Source organism: Salvelinus sp. IW2-2015, linkage group LG16, assembly GCF_002910315.2.
Source record: "Salvelinus sp. IW2-2015 linkage group LG16, ASM291031v2, whole genome shotgun sequence".
Taxonomy (NCBI): Eukaryota; Metazoa; Chordata; class Actinopteri; order Salmoniformes; family Salmonidae; genus Salvelinus; species Salvelinus sp. IW2-2015.
Window position 1 is genome coordinate 17540552 of NC_036856.1, and position 19392 is coordinate 17559943.

A 19392-nucleotide genomic window follows, 5' to 3' on the forward strand; every position below is an offset into this window, starting at 1 on the left:
CATGATGAATAAAACATGTCACAGAATATGGTGTATGTATATCAAGTAATTGTGGAAATTATTTTTGAATAAATGATAAAAACAGACTTTAAGATCAGAAATATGGGATTCATTTCGTTTTTGAGTTGTGAAATTGTCTACATTTTCATAATATCGTTACCAAGTTTGTCACTTCCACGAGAGATTGACATTTTCACAACACTTTAAAATCGAATACTATGAGGAAACAATTAAACCTATAGCTATATCATCGACACAACAGTCTTGCTTAGATTAATATGATGTCAAACAATTCACTTTGTTTGAATTAGCGAGATACTTGTAGGCATATCATTAGGCTACTAGCCTAATGATAGAGTTGTGCACGCCTCATTGAGGTGCGCCACACTGTCCTCGGGCGGTGTACAGTGACGTCTGATCAAAGGAAGTGGGGTTTTTTTAGTAGGGAGGGGCTTATTTTTGTTTCCTAATAAAGTATAGACTTAGCGCTATGAGTCGAACTCTTATACATTAATCATAATGTAGCTTTTGTTATACATTTGAAAACGATTAGCAAAGTTTATTTTATTAAAGGGAACATCGCTAAAGAAGGCTCAGTAAAGCGGAACAAGTAAGTGGTGTCTCTAAGTTTGGGGAAAGTGGTTGGGAGACGAATTTCGTCACCGTCAGCTCGGTAGCAATTTACTCCGTTATTTTTATGTGAAATGTAATAATGAGAAATCTTTTGATGAGAAGGTTATGCTKAGCTTTATTATGCGAAAAGCAACAAGTGCGAATGATGTCCTTTTTTTTCACGTCATGAATTAACTTCGTAGCCTCGTCACGCGCCCTCATCGTTCAAGAAACCAACATTAGCATCAGCGCGCAGGCTACCGCAATGCTACATCATGTACTAACTAGATTTAGTTTGTTTCACTTTTGCCTTCGACCACTTTATACTTCTGATGTCGGCTGTCTAGATATAGGCCTATAAGTAACTTCAATATATGAAATGGCCTTATTGTCTGAGGTCACTTAATAAAGTCGTGCAAGGTTGTCCATGCTGACTCGCTTGGCTGAACCAGGCCGTGAAGTAAATGTGACAAATAGGAAATGACTCGTATAGCTTGCAACATTGTAACCACATTCTAATTTAAAAACCTCACTCCCTGCTCAACATGGTAACTATCTAGTCTACTCTGTAACAACACTCACTATTGTAACTGGTTGGTGTTATTCTTCTCTAAGTTGATGTGGAGGGCAGACTTCCATGAACCTACTACTCTTATCACAGCAGTCATGGAAGTGTATTTTTATGGTTTGGTAGTTAAATATGGTTTAATAATTTGATTAAGTGATTTATTAATCAGTGCTTAAACATTATTTATGAATTGTTTTTTAATTAGGTAATTGGAGCTCAAATGGACAGACACCACATGCTTTTACAGTATTATTAATTCATACCAAACAGAACTAATGGGGATGCAGATTGTTTTAACAAAGTATCAGTCAACAATTTGGACACACCTACTCATTCAAGGGTTTTTCTTTATTTTTATTATTTTCTACATTGTAGAATAATAGTGAAGACATCAAAAAAATGACACACATGGAATGATGTACTAACCAAAAAATTGTTAAAACAAATCTAAAAATGTTATATTTGAGATTCTTCAAAGTAGCCACTCTTTGCCTCGATGATGGCTTTGCACACTCTTGGCATTCTCTCAACCAGCTTCAATTAACAGGTGTGCCTTGTTCAAAGTTAATGGCCTGGAGGGTAGGAGCGTTGGGCCAGTAACCGAAAGGTTGCTGGATCGAATTCCCGAGCTGACATGGTAAAAACAAATCTGTTGTTCTGCCCCTGAACAAGGCAGTTAACCCATTGTTCCTCGGGCGCCGAAGCCATGGATGTCGCACCTCTCTGATTCAGAGGGGTTGGGTTAAATGCGGGAGACACAACTGACTAGGTATCCCCCTTTCCCAATCCGGAAAAGTTTAAGAACTTTGAAAGTAGCTTCAAGTGCAGTTGCACTTGAACTGGCTCTCAGGAGGACTGCCACAGGAAAGGAAGACCTCTGATGCAGAAGATAAGTTCATTAGAGTTACCAGCCTCAGAAATTGCAACCCAAATAAATGCTTCAGAGTTCAAGTAACAGACATCCCAACATCAACTGTTCAGAGGAGACTTCGTGAATCAGGCCTTCATGGTCGAATTGCTGGGAAGAAACCACTACTACAGAACACCAATAATAAGAGACTTGCTTTAGCCAAGGAACAAGCAATGGACATTAGACCGTTAGAAATCTGTCCTTTTGGTCTGATGAGTCCAAATTTGAGATTTTTGGTTCCAATCGGTGTGTCTTTGTGAGACGCAGAGTAGGTGAACGGATGATCTCCACATGTGGTTTCCACCATGAAGCTTGGAGGAGGAGGTGTGATGCCTTGGGGGTGCTTTGCTGGTGACACTATTTAGAATTCAAGGCACACTTAACCAGCATGGCTACAACAGCATTCTGCAGCGATATGCCATCCCATCTGGTTTGCACTTAGTCCCACTATCATTTGTTTTTCAACAGGACAATGACCCAACGTACCTCCAGGCTGTGTAAGGGCTATTTGGCCAAGAAGGAGAGTGATTGAGTGCTGCATCAGATGACCTGGCCTCCACAATCACCCAACCTCAACCCAATTGAGATGGTTTGGGATGAGTTGGACCGCAGAGTGAAGGAAAAGCAGCCAACAAGTGCTCAGCATATGTGGGAACTCCTTSAAGACTGTTGGAAAATCATTCCAGGTGAAGCTGGTTGAGAGGATGCCAAGAGTGTGCAAAGCTGTCATCAAGACAAAATGTGGCTACTTTGAAGAATCTCAAATATAAAATATATTTTGTTTTGTTTATAATACTTTTGTGGTTACTACATGATTCCATATATGTTATTTCATAGTTTTGTGGTATTCACTATTATTCTACAATGTAGAAAATAGTAAAAATAAAGAAACCCTTAAATGAGTAGGTGTGTCCAAACGTTTGACTGGCATTGTAATATTAAAAATGTAAGAAATAAATTGTGGGCCTTGTTGGCATAGCCACACCAGATGGAATACTGCATGTTACTGCTGAATTTGACAATATGGCATCTATGTGAGTGAATCTGACGCTGTCAATTATTCTTTCTACCCCTCTCAGATTTTACCCTTCAACAGCCTCAGGACTAAAATCAGCTGTGAGAAAAATACAACCAGTGTGTAACAGCTCCACTGTTGTTTATATCTCCTTCATCTAACCAGTAAATCATTCAATAAGAAATAAACAAACTGCCACATGCAACAATGTCCATGGCCCTGAAGCAAGTCTTCAACAAGGACAGGACATTCCGGCCGAAGCGTAAGTTTGAGCCCGGGACACAGCGCTTCGAGCTGCACAAGAAGGCCCAGGCGTCTCTGAATGCAGGCCTGGACCTGAAGCAGGCGGTGGCACTGCCCCATGGAGAGGACCTGAATGACTGGGTGGCCGTGCACGTCGTGGACTTCTTCAACCGCATCAACCTCATCTACGGCACCATCAGCGACTCCTGCACCGACCAGACCTGCCCAGTCATGTCCGGAGGGCCCAAGTACGAGTACCGCTGGCAGGACGAGCACAAGTACAAGAAGCCCACAGCCGTTCCAGCCCCAAAGTACATGAGCCTGCTGATGGACTGGATTGAGGTACAGATCAACAACGAACACATCTTCCCCACCAACGTCGGTATGTACAAATAATGATAACTAGGTACATGGGCTGGGATCAGCATTGTGATTAATGGGTTTAATGTTTTGGCAGAGTTACAAAAGAGCATCTTGATAGGCTGAATTCCTTGAGTTCGCTTTGTCATTACCTTGTGCAACAGCTGTAGTCGTTCATCTACAAAGATCCAGAAATTCTTAACCTTCCATTCTTCACGTCCTCCCACCACACAACTTGGTATCTGACTTGCTGTAGAAACATCCAAGCAATGGCATTAGAAATGGGTCACAGAATCCACAGTAGGGTATAAATAGGCATGGCATGTGCACATGTCCCTGGAAATGCATTGTTAAAATGCTATTAGAATAGTGTAAATGGATGGACTTCATCTATTGCAGACCTGCCAACATGCACGCATTTTGCGTACCAACTACGCAATTCTCTGTCCATGTAAGCAGGTACGAGATCCGAGTTAAAAGTACGCAGAAATTAATAGGGCCTGTTTTTTTGGTTTTTTTTTTTAATCTACTGAGTAAATCTAACATCCAGATTCTCGAGCTGCAACAAACAGACGTGTACAGAGTTTGTGTCAACGGACATGGAGATTAATACATCATTATTCGACATAGCTACCCAGTGTCTGCCCCTCCTGTTTGTTGTGATGCTGAGTTTGCCGACTGTCAGCTGTATGTAAACACATGGACAAATCCATTTTCGACTCCGTGTGTTGTGGAAAGGTAAACACTAATTGTTTCAAGCTATCCTTAGCGAACATAAGATGGACATTCAGTGCCAGCAGTTCACACGCATTTGCTAGTGCAATAAATACAATTTAAATACGAAATATAACTGGTCGCATTTGTGCAATTAGTTGTATTTTCCACGTAACATTACGAGGATCACCCAACCTGATATACTGTAATTGTAATTATGATCCACGTCACAAAAAGCATTACAAAAGTATAATCAAAAATAAATATAAACATATATTGGCATTAAATGGAGTCGGGAGTTTAGAAGACTGCGCGATGAAGGATTGAGTGTCCGATTTTAGCAAAAGAGGCAATGCTTCTAAAATGCCTTTGCACTAGATTTGAGAATTTATCAACTTCGAAAATGATGTATGCGCTGCAAAGAAATCCAATAGGCACATTTTACATAGGCTGAAACACCGGACTCAACTAGCGAACAGCGTTCAGATTCCTTTTGCGGTAGCCTACTTAAGCTTTGTGTAGCCAGTTTGCGGTCTGTGTCGATGCGAATATTTGTTTTTGTGTTTTCAAAATGATTTTGCTTTTAGTGTTGATTAGGAACAATTTCTAAAAACGCATCAGACTCACAAACAGCGCGTGCTGGGGGAAGTAAACTCAAATTTGCCGTGCGCGTCAGGTACTCTAAAAAGTTGGACAGGGTTGGCAGATCTGCTATTGGATGGATGAAGAAAAATATGAATCCTCTGTCCTGTGGTCATTTAAAGGCTCACATATCTCCTTTAAGTGATACAAGCATGATCCTGTAATACAATTAAGCTGACAAGTAGACTGATTCAAACACATATGGTTGAGAGCATGACTCCTTTTGTTTACTTTACATGTTTCATGAGGACACATCTTCATATTTTTTTGTCATCTTTTGTTTGGTTTTTGAAGGTACTCCCTTCCCCAAGACCTTCATGCAGGTAGCTAAGAAGATTTTGTCTCGCTTGTTCCGTGTGTTCGTCCACGTCTACATCCACCACTTTGATCGTGTGAGCCAGATGGGTGCAGAGGCCCACGTCAACACCTGTTACAAGCACTTCTACTACTTTGTAACAGAGTTCAACCTCACAGACCATAAGGAGCTCGAGCCACTGGTGAGTGAGGAAAAAATTATTGAATTGTCTATCTTGTTGGTATGTGAGCTGATAAACAATTGCACAAGCTTATAAAGGAAAGGATACATTTTAATTTCCATATATTAATTTCTTTGACATTACATGGCTTTTGTGTAAAGGAAGCTGCCTGAAGTTATGTCTGTATTGCACCCTAGAATTGTGATCTTTACGGGCACATTTTTGTGCTTTTGCTATAATAATGTTGCTAAACTACAACTCCTGTCTCCTACAGAAAGAGATGACATCACAGATGTGCCACTAAGGGAGCGCCACTGACCACTTGACACATTCCCCCTTGAAGACTAGTTCCRTCCATGTAGAAGAATGAAACAGGAAACGTAAACCAAATCTAAAAGAGTCTTTATTTTTATAAACAAGTACTGTAATCTATTTTAACCATGTAGGTCTTTTTAACCAGGAACCTTGTAAGGAATTCTGTTCCTTTTAATGTTTTGAGCATTTTATCAGAGCACAGTATTAAGATATCTTTCTTTTTTAATTTGAAGCTGAATCATTCCTGTCATTTAGTTGTTCTCATATCTTAAAATAATATATGTATGTTTGTACATATCTAAGATTGTAGTATGTGGTGACATTAAACATACTCACTCTATGTTCCTACTCTAACTCAGTGTCTTATGTTTAATTATAGAATGGGTAGTTTGGATCCTGGATGCTGATTGGATGAGCAGCATTTGAAGCCGTGTTGTATTACCATTGTTATTTTTCCAGAATATACACTCAAACTAGTATATTTTTTGTTAATTAAATCTATGGCATTGTTTTGTAAAAGCAATAAAAGAACTGAGAACAAGGCCTGTAGAGCGAGACCAACTAACATAATAAACCAGTTGTGCAGGTCTTAAGTTGGTCCACAAGGTGGCATAAAGAGCACACAAATATGGCTGGTGTAAGGGTTGTGGAGTTAATATGTAGCTGGAACCCCATTCAGTCTAATATATGCCATAAACCTCATCCTAGACTTATAGATCCAATGAAGGGGAAATGTAGAGCTTGTGACATGATTTGGGGTAATTATCTGATTTCAGACGGTTATGCAAGAAACGGTATGGACTGAACTGTTTTAATAAGGAAGACAGTGACTTTGTTGTAAACGTTTTCTTCTGTCCTCCATAATTGCTCAAACTAAGAAGGAACACTACTTGGCCTTTGCCAGATGGGCTTGGGCACAATGATCTGGGGTGTATTGACTGGCCATGATATTTCATAATGAACCGTATTATGTCACAGCCAGTTAGGGTTAAAGGCAAGAATGGTTTTCATTCATAACCTGTCCTATTCCTTTTCGATGGGGACAAGTCATTATTGGACATGCATCAAATTAAACCCGTATCAACGTAACCATGACCTGAACCCACTTGACTTGAGCTAAATGAATCCAAGGACATCACATGAAATTCACTTTCTTGGATGAGTAGGCTCCTCAACGGTAGGTCTATCGGTTGTCAATCTGGTCTCAGAGCATTTTGTATTATTCTGTAAATCTGAGACACTCCATTTAGTATATGTTCTGTTTCGTATGATTACGTAAGACCACGGGTGGAAAAAGTACCCAATATTCATACTTGAGTAAAAGTAAGGATACCTTAACAGAAAATTACCAAAGTGAAAGTCACCCAGTAAAATCCTACTTGAGTGGAAGTCTAAAAGTATTTGGTTTTAAATATACTTAAGTATCAAAAGTAAATGTAATTGCTAATATACACTGCTCAAAAAAATAAAGGGAACACTAAAATAACACATCCTAGATCTGAATGAATGAACTATTCTTATTAAATACTTTTTTCTTTACATAGTTGAATGTGCTGACAACAAAATCACACACAAATTATCAATGGAAATCAAATKTATCAACCCATGGAGGTCTGGATTTGGAGTCACACTCAAAATTAAAGTGGAAAACCACACTACAGGCTGATCCAACTTTGATGTAATGTCCTTAAAACAAGTCAAAATGAGGCTCAGTAGTGTGTGTGGCCTCCACGTGCCTGTATGACCTCCCTACAACGCCTGGGCATGCTCCTGATGAGGTGGCGGATGGTCTCCTGAGAGATCTCCTCCCAGACCTGGACTAAAGCATCCGCCAACTCCTGGACAGTCTGTGGTGCAACGTGGCGTTGGTGGATGGAGCGAGACATGATGTCCCAGATGTGCTCAATTGGATTCAGGTCTGGGGAACGGGCGGGCCAGTCCATAGCATCAATGCCTTCCTCTTGCAGGAACTGCTGACACACTCCAGCCACATGAGGTCTAGCATTGTCTTGCATTAGGAGGAACCCAGGGCCAACCGCACCAGCATATGGTCGCACAAGGGGTCTGAGGATCTCATCTCGGTACCTAATGGCAGTCAGGCTACTTCTGGCGAGCACATGGAGGGCTGTGCGGCCCCCCAAAGAAATGCCACCCCACACCATGACTGACCCACCGCCAAACGGGTCATGCTGGAGGATGTTGCAGGCAGCAGAACGTTCTCCACGGCGTCTCCAGACTGTCACGTCTGTCACATGTGCTCAGTGTGAACCTGCTTTCATCTGTGAAGAGCACAGGGCGCCAGTGGCAAATTTGCCAATCTTGGTGTTCTCTGGCAAATGCCAAACGTCCTGCACGGTGTTGGGCTGTAAGCACAACCCCCACCTGTGGACGTCGGGCCCTCATACCACCCTCATGGACTCTGTTTCTGACCGTTTGAGCAGACACATGCACATTTGTGGCCTGCTGGAGGTCATTTTGCAGGGCTCTGGCAGTGCTCCTTCTGCTCCTTCTTGCACAAAGGCGGAGGTGTGGTCCTGCTTCTGGGTTGTTGCCCTCCTACGGCCTCCTCCACGTCTCCTGATGTACTGGCCTGTCTCCTGGTAGCGCCTCCATGCTCTGGACACTACGCTGACAGACACAGCAAACCTTCTTGCCACAGCTCGCATTGATGTGCCATCCTGGATGAGCTGCACTACCTGAGCCACTTGTGTGGGTTGTAGACTCCGTCTCATGCTACCACTAGAGTGAAAGCACCGGCAGCATTCAAAAGTGACCAAAACATCAGCCAGGAAGCATAGAACTGAGAAGTTGGTCTGTGGTCACCACCTGCAGAACCACTCCTTTATTGGGGGTGTCTTGCTAATTGCCTATAATTTCCACCTGTTGTCTATTCCATTTACACAACAGCATGTGAAATTTATTGTCAATCAGTGTTGCTTCCTAAGTGGACAGTTTGATTTCACAGAAGTGTGATTGACTTGGAGTTACATTGTGTTGTTTAAGTGTTCCCTTTATTTTTTTGAGCAGTGTATATATACTTAAGTGTCAAAAGTATAAATCATTTCAAATTCCTTTTATTAAGCAAACCAGATGGCGCTAAACCACAGCATGATTTTCTTGTTTTTTTAAATGTACGGATTGCCAACACTCAGACATTTACAAAGTATTTTTGTGTTTAGTGAGTCCGCCAGATGAAATGCACTAGGGATGACCAGGGATGTTCTCTTTAAGTGTGTGAATTAGACAATTTTCCTGTCCTGCTAAGCATTCAAATTGTAACAAGTACTTTTGGGTGTCAGAGAAAATGTATGGAGTAGTAAGTACATTATTTTCTTTAGGAATGTAGTGGAGCAAAAGTTGTAATTTTTAAAAATAAAAGTAAAATACAGATACCTAAAAAAAAACGACTTAAGTAGTACTTTAAAACTTCTTATGGCTGGGGGCAGTATTGAGTAGCTTGGATGAATAAGGTGCCCAGAGTAAACTGCCTGCTACTCAGTCTCAGAAGCTAAGATATGCATATTATTAGTAGATTTGGATAGAAAACACTGAAGTTTCTAAAACTGTTTCAATGATGTCTGTGAGTATAACATAACTCATATGGCAGGCAAAAACCTGAGAAAAAATCCAACCAGGAAGTGGGAAATCTGAGGTTTGTAGGTTTGCCTATCCAATATACAGTGTCTATGAGGTCATATTGCACTTCCTAAGGCTTCCACTAGATGTCAACAGTCTTTAGAACCTTGTTTGATGCTTCTACTGTGAAGGATGAGGGAATAAGAGCTGATTGAGTCAGATGTCTGGCAGAGTGCCACAAGCTCACTCAGGCGCGCCCCCGTGAGAGGTAGCTGCGTTCCTTCTCCTTTCTAAAGACAAAGGAATTCACCGGTTGAAACATTATTGAAGATTTATGTTAAAAACATCCTAAAGATTGATTCTATACATTGTTTGACATGTTTCTATGAACTGTAATGGAATCTTTTGACTTTTTGTCTGGCCTGTGCGTCATCAATTTGGATTTTGGAACTAAACGCGCAAACAAAAAGGAGGTATTTGGACATAAATTATGGACGTTATCGAACAAAACAAACATTTATTGTGGAACTGGGATTCTTGGGAGTGCATTCTGATGAAGATCATCAAAGGTAAGTGAATATTTATAATGCTTTTTCTGACTTCTTTTRACTCCACAACATGGCGGGTATCTGTATGGCTTGTTTTGGTGCCTGAGCGCTGTACTCAGATTATTGCATGGTGTGCTTTTTCAGTAAAGCTTTTTTGAAATCTGACACAGCGGTTGCATTAAGGAGAAGTTTATTCTAAAGTTCCATGTCAAATACTTGTATCTTTTATCAATGTTTATTATGAGTATTTCTGTAAATTGATGTGGCTCTCTTCAATACATTACTGAACATAACGCGCCAATGTAAACTAAGATTTTTGGATATAAATATGAACTTAATCGAACAAAACATACATGTATTGTGTAACATGAAGTCCTATGAGTGTCATCTGATGAAGATCATCAAAGGGGTTAGTGATTAATTTTATCTCTATTTCTGCTTTTTGTGACTCCTCTCTTTGGCTGGAAAAATGGCTGTGTTTTTCTGTGACTAGGTACTGACCTAACATAATCAGATGGTGTGCTTTCGTCGTAAAGCCTTTTTGAAATCGGACACTGTGGTGGGATTAACAACAAGTTTATCTTTAAAATGGTGTAAAATRCTTGTATGTTTGAGGAATTTTAATAATGAGATTTCTGTTGTTTGAATTTGGCGCCCTGCACTTTCACTGGCTGTTGTCGATCTCGTTAACAGGATCTCAGCAATAAGAAGTATTTTTACTTAAGTATTTTACACCACTCCATAAGATAGATGGTTACTTAGTAGGGTGGTCGGTCAGGATGGGTGGGCGTATAATGCAAATGTCTAGCAACCCAAAGGTTGCGAGTTCAAATCTTATCACGGCCAACTTGACCATTTTAGCTAATTACCAACTTTTCAACTACTTAAATGTTAGCTAACCCTTCCCCTAGTTAACCCTTTTAGCTAACCCTTCTCCTAACCCTTTAACCTAACTCTTAAAAGTAACCCTAACACCTAGCCTAGCTAACATTAGCCATCTAGMTAGATTTTGTAACATATCATACGGTTTGCAAATTCTTAACATATAATACAAATTGTCATTCGTAACATACAGTATCATACAAAATGGGTGATTGGTAACCACAAATTAATACATACCATATGAAATGTAACATAGTGTAACGACCCTGGGTTTATAAGCGCGGAAATCAACTCTGCCGCACATCATACTAAATGCAATGTCTTGGATTTACGTACAGAATAATACAAAATGCTCTGAGACCAGGTTGCAACACTTGGAAACCACCTTTATTTCAGGCTGTGTGCCAAGAGTACCCACTGGCCATGTTACAGGAGTACATGACCACTAGCTGTGAGGGGAAGATGATTATTTCTATCTACCCTCGGTCAACAATAGTACATAGCAGGTTCTAATCAAAATTCTCTCTGCATCTGCTTGACTATGTAGTCTCCGTGCCAACTCACAAGAGTAATTATCCCGCATTCTCCCCTACTGCCACCCTGGGACTGGTCTCCCTGCGTGAGCTACATGTGAGACCGACCAGAGATGATTTGACTCATCTCAACCTGCTAGTTTTTTTTGTGTGTGAAATGTTTTAGACCAGACTAGACTCCACTCGACATTTGGAGAATTGGCATGAAAGGCGGAGTTTCAACTGGATCAGGGCGGGATCAAATTAAAGAATTTCAGTAGCACCAATCAAACGTAAATTTACTCAACTCTGTCTGAGTTGTTGCAATGACAATGTGCTTCTACTGTTTTGAATGCAAATGTGATTGTTAACACGGTGGATTATGTGACTCAGCAAATATTAGGCTGTGAGTGCACACCCTAACGGTTTCATGACTTGCAAGTCAGTTTGCCTCATGTATGGTCCTCTGTATTATCTCGCAGACTGAGTGTCAGTAAAAACGGTCTTATTTAAATCMGAATGAAGTTCTAATTGAAATAGGATCTTATTCCTGTTAGATAGTAGGATATTTCAATAAAACATGTGCTTGGGATGTCTGTAATATTTAGGACTTTATAATGAAATATTCTCAAATGTACACAGAAAGGGACCAAAAGTGTCAATTTGGGTTAAAGTAGAATTTGGTAGTTACAGTATACAGTACTTCATTGTGTATGTATAAATATGTCATACTGTTTAGACTGTTAGCTGACAACGTCCCGGAAACTATGCGCATTCTTCAATGGGGCAAAAGTCCTTGTGTTATGATTCTGGATGGCCAGATAACTAGCAACAATGACAAGAAGCTGCCATGTGTGGAATCATAGGTGACTCGTTTCAGCTAGTTAGTTATGTCTTGTTCTTGATACCATGTCTTGTTTTAAGGTGTTTTGACTGATGTCACGTCTATGCTAATATGTCTCAAATTCGCTAGCTAACCAACAACTGTAAGGATATATTTGTGAGACAAGTGCTCATCATTGTGCAAATGTATTTACAGCATGTTTTCAATAGCCTAAAATCGGAGACAAAATATAGTTTACGTTGTCAACAATACCCAGTCTGTTTTTCCCATAGTTGCGAATGCGTCGCTTTTGTTGCTAAACAACCATCCCGTCGATCTATGCTACTCATTAAAAACAATTTCCTTCACAATTTGTGGTTCTACTTAAATTTGAAGTCCCTAAATATATATGTTTACTAGATAAGTACAAGGACAGGTACAGTGTAACTACAGTGTAGGAACATATTATTAGGCCAGCATAGTAATTACTAAAGTTGCCTGACATGTAAGATAACACGTATAGAAAATGTACCTGCCTACCTGAATAGGCATGCAAATACCGTTTTAGGGACAACGCAGGGAATTCTTTCAGTTAAGGTTGTCTGTTGGTTGGTCTGGACTAGTCCGACATTTAAGTGAGATCTTCTTCAAATAATATACAAAATGACAAACACTGTAGTCCTAAAGTGAACTGAATATATATTAATTTCACAGCACATTTGAGCAATTTTTCATGTCCTTAGTGGGAATATCTTGGAGAGAGTATTGGGCGGGCTGTATCATGTGTGGACTCTGGAACCTACCTAGTGATATGTGTACTTTTGGTACTATTATGTCTTTATCCTAAACTAAAGTGTCATTGGGACTTGTAAAGGTGCTATTATGTCTTTATCCTAAACTAAAGTGTCATTGGGACTTGTAAAGGTGCTATTATGTCTTTATCCTAAACTAAAGTGTCATTGGGACTTGTAAAGGTGCTATTTGGATAACATGTATTGCTATAATAGTATTTTATTTTGCTTGAAAGTTGTAGTGTTTCCTTTCCTTTAAAGGTGGTCATGTTTTAAAATGTTCTGGGAACCTCATTCTAAGAACAAGTGTGTGTAAATCTTCACCATGTGACCTTGATTGCTGACTCTTTGGAAAAACCCAGCAGCCAAGATGAAACAGAAGAGGACTGCTAACTGCAGCACACATGTCTCTTGTGGAGAGTAATAAGCATTTGTGCACACATCCACACACCTACGATACATACACACGTATTTGCATACATCACAGACACACGTGACGTGCATAACTGGACATGTTGACCCCCCTGAACAAAACATTTATTTTTATTTTTTAAATCCTCTACAGTACTTAGTGTAGTTGTAGGCCTAATGTATGTACATACCTGTTAATACTTACTGTAAGTATGTTGTTTAAATCAATTAAGCTGTTATGTATGTTGTCTTGAGCTACTACACGTAAAAAAAACTCCAGCTATTCTTTTACTTTTCCTGTTGAAAATACCCCAAGTATCCCAAGTATAAATACAGTAATGTACACACATTTAATGGGGGAATAAATCAAGGAGTTGGCCATTCAAGAAGTTTGCAGAGGTTGGTAGTTAATGTATTGTGCACGTTCTGATGCATGTCAGTCATACATCACTCAGGTGGTTGCTACACACTGGTGGTGAATGAGTAACTCATACTTATGACTGTAGCACACAAAAGTGCTGTATAAATGCAATCCATTATTGTTATCATCCTCTCAGCCACACCTCCTGATCTCAGCCAATCCGTGAGCAGGCAGAAATATCCCCTCTGAAAGACTACCCCCTGGGATGTTGTTATTGGAATGAGGTTGCCACTTGAAGCCTTTTACTCTGCCCCTGCTACTGTTACCCCATAGTGCCCCTCAGCCCCATGGTTTGTTTTCCAACCTAACCTTGGATTGCATCATGTGGTCCTGGCCCTACTGAGTAGCAGCCAATCCCTTTACATAATGTTTGCTGAAGTTTAAGGCCCAAGTATATGGGCAGAAATACACGGAGGGCCCGGGGAGAGGGAAGGAGAGAGAACACAGTCACAAGATGTTCCTGTTCTTATAAACAAGTCCTACAAGGATACTAGCACATACAGTAGCAAGTGTTTCATGGCCACATAGTAACAATAGGTAAACAACAGAAAGAACATGGTCTACAGGTTTTGGTCATGGCAATAATTCAACATATTTTGCACAACCATTAAATAAACAGATACATTATTTTGGGTGTGGCATAGGCTACAGTGCCTTCAGAAAGTATTCACACCCCTTTACTTTTTCCACATTTTATTGTCTTACAGCCTGAATTTAAAATTGATTTTGTGTCACTGATCACACAATACCCCATCATGTCAAAGTGGAATTTGAAATGTCTTGAGTCAATAAGTATTCAATACCTGTCACGCCCTGGCCTTAGTATTCTTTGTTTTCTTAATTATTTTAGTTAGGTCAGGGTGTGACATGGGGAATGTATGTGTTTTTTGTAGTGTCTAGGGTGGTTGTAAGGTTTAGGGGGTTTATTAGAGTAGTTGGGTTTATGTTTAGTATAGTAGTCTAGCTGTGTCTATGGTTGAGTGTAGGTATCTAGGAAAGTCTATGGTTGCCTGAATTGGGTCTCAATTAGAGACAGCTGGTTATTGTTGTCTCTGATTGGGAGCCATATTTAAGGCAACCATAGGCTTTAGCTGTTTGTGGGGAATTGTCTATGTTGAACGTTTGTAGCCTGTGTGTGTGTGCACTATGTTTATAGCTTCACGGTCGTTTGTTGTTTTTGTATAGTTTGTAATAGTGTTTCCTTTCATGTTCATCTTCGTAGTAAAATAAAAGAAGATGGCTTATTTTCCACATGCTGCGTTTTGGTCCGTCTCTCCTCCACACGATCGTGACAGGAATTCCCACACATGGACAAGCAGCGTAAATCAAGGCAAGGTGGCTGGAAGCCCGAGAGGCTACCCCAAAAATTTCTTGGGGGAGGGCACACGGGGAGTGTGGCTGGGTCAAGTGGGAGAATTGAGCCAGTTCCCGTGCTTACCATCAGAGGCAGTTGGCTAAACGAAGGTATGAGTCGGAGAATGTGGAGGAGTTATTGGACAGATTGGAGGGAAAGTGAAAGGATGGAGATTATGAGACATTAGGAGTTGTTGGTGTTATTGGAGGAGAGCGAAGAGAGAGAGATGTGATTGATATGGGGGAGCATAACAACCAGGTAAGTGGGGAAGCCTCTCTGTGCGTCTCCTGAGCCCTGTACGCACTGTTCCTTCTTCCCGCACTCTTCCTGAGGTGCGTGCCCTCAGCCTGGTACCACCAGTACCGGTACCACGCACCAGGCCTATAGTGCGCCTCGAGAGTCCAGTGTGCCCTGTTCCTCCTCCACGTACTAGCCCTATGGTGCGTGTCTCCAGTCCGGTACCACGCACCAAGCTTCCTGTATGTTCCCAGAGTCCTGTGCGTCCTGTTGCTGCTCCCCGCACTAGCCCTGAGATGCGTGTCCCAGCCCGGTACCACCAGTTCCGGCACCACGCACTAGGCCTAATGTGCATCCCCAGGGTCCAGTATGCCCTGTTCCTTCTCCCCGCACTAGCCCTGAGTGCCGTGTTCCCCAGCTCGGTACCACCAGTTCCGGCACCACGCACTAGGGCCTAATGTGCGTCCCCAGGGTCCAGGTATGCCCTGTTCCTTCTCCCCGCACTAGCCCTGAGATGCGTGTCCCCACCCCTCCACCAGTTCCGGCACCACGCACTAGGCCTAATGGCGTCTCCAGGGTCCTGTATGCCCTTCCTTCTCCCGCACTAGCCTGAAGGTGTGTGTCCTTAGCGCCGGTGGCCTTCCAGTTCCGGCACCACGCACCAGGCCTACCAGTGCGCCTCATCGGCCCAGAGCCATCCGTCTGCCCAGTGCCATCTGAGCCATCCGTCTCCCCAGCGCCATCTGAGCCATCCGTCTCCCAGCGCCATCTGAGCCATCCGTCTCCCCAGCGCCATCTGAGCCGTCGTCTCCCCAGCGCCATCTGAGCCGTCCGTCTGCCCAGTGCCGTCTGAGCCATCCGTCTGTCCCGAGCCATTTAGAGCCGCCCGTCTGTCCGAGCCGTCGGAGCCGTTAGTCAGTCAGGAGCCGCTAGAGCCATTCGTCAGACAGGATCTGCAGAGGCCAACCCAGACAGGATCTTGCCAGAGCCGCCAACCAGACAGGATCTGCCAGAGCGCCACCAGACAGGATCTGCAGAGCCGCCAACCAGACAGGATCTGCCAGAGCCGCACAGACAGACGCCAGAGCGCAACCAGACAGGATCTGCCAGAGCCGCCCAACCAGACAGATCTGCCAGAGCCGTCAGCCAGCCATGAGCGCCAGATCCGTCAGCAGCCATGAGCAGCCAGATCCGTCAGCCAGCCATGAGCAGCCAGATCCGTCAGTCAGCCATGAGCAGCCAGATCCGTCAGCCAGCCATGAGCACCAGATCCGTCAGCCAGCATGAGCAACCAGATCCGTCAGCCAGCCATGAGCAGCCAGATCCGTCAGCCAGCCATGAGCAGCCAGATCCGTACCGCCAGAGCCGTCCAGCCAGGATCCGCCAGAGCCGTCCAGCCAGGATCCGCCAGAGCCGGCCAGCCAGGATCCAGCCAGCCAGATCCAGAGCCAGCAGCCAGGATCCGCCATTCACCGGTGCTGCCTTCAGTCCGGTGCTGCCCTCAGTCCGGTGCTGCCCTTCAGTCCGGAGCTGCCGTACCTCAGTCCGGAGCTGCCCCTTATCCTGGGGCTGCCCCTTATCCTGGGGCTGCCCCTTATCCTGGTGCTGCCCCTTATCCTGGTGCTGCCCCTTATCCTGGTGCTGCCCCTTAGTCCGGTACTGCCCCTTAGTCCGGTGCTGCCCTTCAGTCCGGTGCTGCCCTTCAGTCCGGAGCTGCCGTACCCAGTCCGGAGCTGCCCCTTATCCTGGTGGTGCCCCTTATCTGCTGTACTGCCCCTTAGTCGGTGCTGCTCCCCTTAGTCCGGTGCTGCCTCTTAGTCCGTGCTGCCCCTTATTCCAGTGGGGTTAAGAAAGCGGGTAGTGACTATGGTGGGGTGGGGACCACGACCACTGCCGGAGCCGCCGCCGTGGACGGACGCCCACCCAGACCCTCCCCTAGACTATGTGCTGGTGCGCCCGGAGTTCGCACCTTAAGGGGGGGATTATGTCACGCCCTGGCCTTAGTATTCTTTGTTTTCTTAATTATTTTAGTTAGGTCAGGGTGTGACATGGGGAATGTATGTGTTTTTTGTAGTGTCTAGGGTGGTTGTAAGGTTTAGGGGGTTTATTAGAGTAGTTGGGTTTATGTTTAGTATAGTAGTCTAGCTGTGTCTATGGTTGAGTGTAGGTATCTAGGAAAGTCTATGGTTGCCTGAATTGGGTCTCAATTAGAGACAGTTGGTTATTGTTGTCTCTGATTGGGAGCCATATTTAAGGCAACCATAGGCTTTAGCTGTTTGTGGGGAATTGTCTATGTTGAACGTTTGTAGCCTGTGTGTGTGTGCACTATGTTTATAGCTTCACGGTCGTTTGTTGTTTTTGTATAGTTTGTAATAGTGTTTCCTTTCATGTTCATCTTCGTAGTAAAATAAAAGAAGATGGCTTATTTTCCACATGCTGCGTTTTGGTCCGTCTCTCCTCCACACGATCGTGACAATACCTTTGTTATGGCGTGCCTAAATTAGTTCAGGAGTACAAATGTGCTTAATATATCACATAATAAGTTGCATGGACTCATTCTGTGTTCAATAAAAGTGGTTAAAATATTTTTTTATGAATACCCCATCTCTATCCCACGGATACAATTATCTGTAAGGTCCCTCGATCGAGTAGTGAATTTCAAGCACAGATTCCGCCACAAACACCAGGGAAGTTTTTTAATGACTTGTAAAGAAGGTCACCGATTGGTAGATGTGTAAAAATTAAAAAAGCAGCCGCTGAATATCCCTTTGAGCATGGTGAAGTTATTAATTAAACAAATGGAATACAGTTTAGCACAGGCAAAATCCTAGAGGAAAACCTGGTTCAGTCTCCTTTCCAACAGACACTGGGAGACAAATTCACCTTTCAATAGGACAACAACCTAAAACACAAGGCTAAATCTACACTGGAGTTGCTTACCAAGATGACATTGAATGTTCCTGAGTGGCCTAGTTACAGTTTTGACTTAAGTCAGCTTGAAAATCTATGGCAAGACTTGAAAATGGCTTTCTAACAATGATCAACAACCAACTTGACAGAGCTTGAAGAATAAAACCAAAAATGTATGGGCAAATATTGTACAATCCAGGTGTGCAAAGTTCTTAGAAACTTAACTAAAAAGACACAGCTGTAATCGCTGTAATTTCTAAGATGCATTGGGGGGTTGAATACTTAACTAGTTGTATTTTTCATACATTTTAATAAATGTTAGAAATGTTCTTCCACTTTGACATTATAGAGTATTTTGTGTCGATTGTTGACCAAAGATGATACTTAAATMAATTTTAATCACACTTTGTAACACAACAAAATGCGGAAAAGGTCAGTGGGTATGAATACTTTCTGAAGGCACTGCATGTAATGAGTCATTTTATAGAACTTGCTAAAGCTCGATCTTAAACATTGTGAGAAAGCAATCCATTGCACATGGGGTCCCTGGGGTCCCTCTTTTACTCATTGTGTCAATGTTGCTTAGGCCTTACGGGAAGATACAGTAGCTAATTTGAAAATAATTTCATTATCACTGGTGTGAGAGACAATTGATTGCCCGTGTACCACCTCCTCAGCAATTTCTGAAACGTGCGATGCTACGTCACGACTCACTAGACGCGTCATTTTGAGCCCCACATTCGTAGCTAAAAAAAAATGTATATTGTTTTGCATGTTGTTTTGGCATTAATACGTGTCAGTTTGCAAACAATGTAAAAATATATATATAATCATTGACTTAATAAAGCCGCATACAAACATGGTCTCTTTTTTGTTTTCTTGTTTGGAAGGAATCAGTGGCTAACTGCTAGCATTGCAAAGATATCACTAGCCTGCTATTCAGTGGAGTGGGTGTGTGGTCCCAAGTCTGGGTTTAAGGGTCTCTTTTCCAAGCTTAAAATTATAAACATTCAACATTGGCCATGCTGTCAATCTGGCATTATTTCTGCCGCGCTTTAAACAGCTGTTAACT

The 19392-nt window shown here is 42.4% G+C and overlaps 1 protein-coding gene across 2 annotated transcripts; it reads left to right on the forward strand.

Moving 5' to 3' along the window:
• Nucleotides 1-389: 389 nt before the first annotated feature.
• mob3a (MOB kinase activator 3A) lies at nt 390-6209 on the forward strand. 2 transcript variants are annotated; one of them, XM_024004466.2, is made up of 4 exons: nt 390-610; nt 3170-3730; nt 5359-5561; nt 5815-6209. In XM_024004466.2, exons 2-4 carry the CDS (start codon nt 3313-3315, stop codon nt 5842-5844), a joined length of 651 nt encoding a protein of 216 aa, XP_023860234.1. In that variant the 5' UTR covers nt 390-610; nt 3170-3312; the 3' UTR covers nt 5845-6209. The 2 variants fall into 2 exon arrangements, with proteins under 2 accessions (XP_023860234.1, XP_023860235.1); XM_024004467.2 differs by lacking the exon at nt 390-610 and adding an exon at nt 670-1160.
• Nucleotides 6210-19392: the final 13183 nt, after the last annotated feature.

Excerpts from the sequence above, each read along its gene's own strand:
- mob3a (XM_024004466.2), top strand. The coding sequence starts at position 3,313 with ATGTCCATGGCCCTGAAGCAAGTCTTCAACAAGGACAGGACATTCCGG. Across the intron at positions 3,731-5,358 it reads CATCTTCCCCACCAACGTCG|GTACTCCCTTCCCCAAGACC; the intron begins GTATGTACAAAT and ends TGGTTTTTGAAG. Across the intron at positions 5,562-5,814 it reads ATAAGGAGCTCGAGCCACTG|AAAGAGATGACATCACAGAT; the intron begins GTGAGTGAGGAA and ends TGTCTCCTACAG.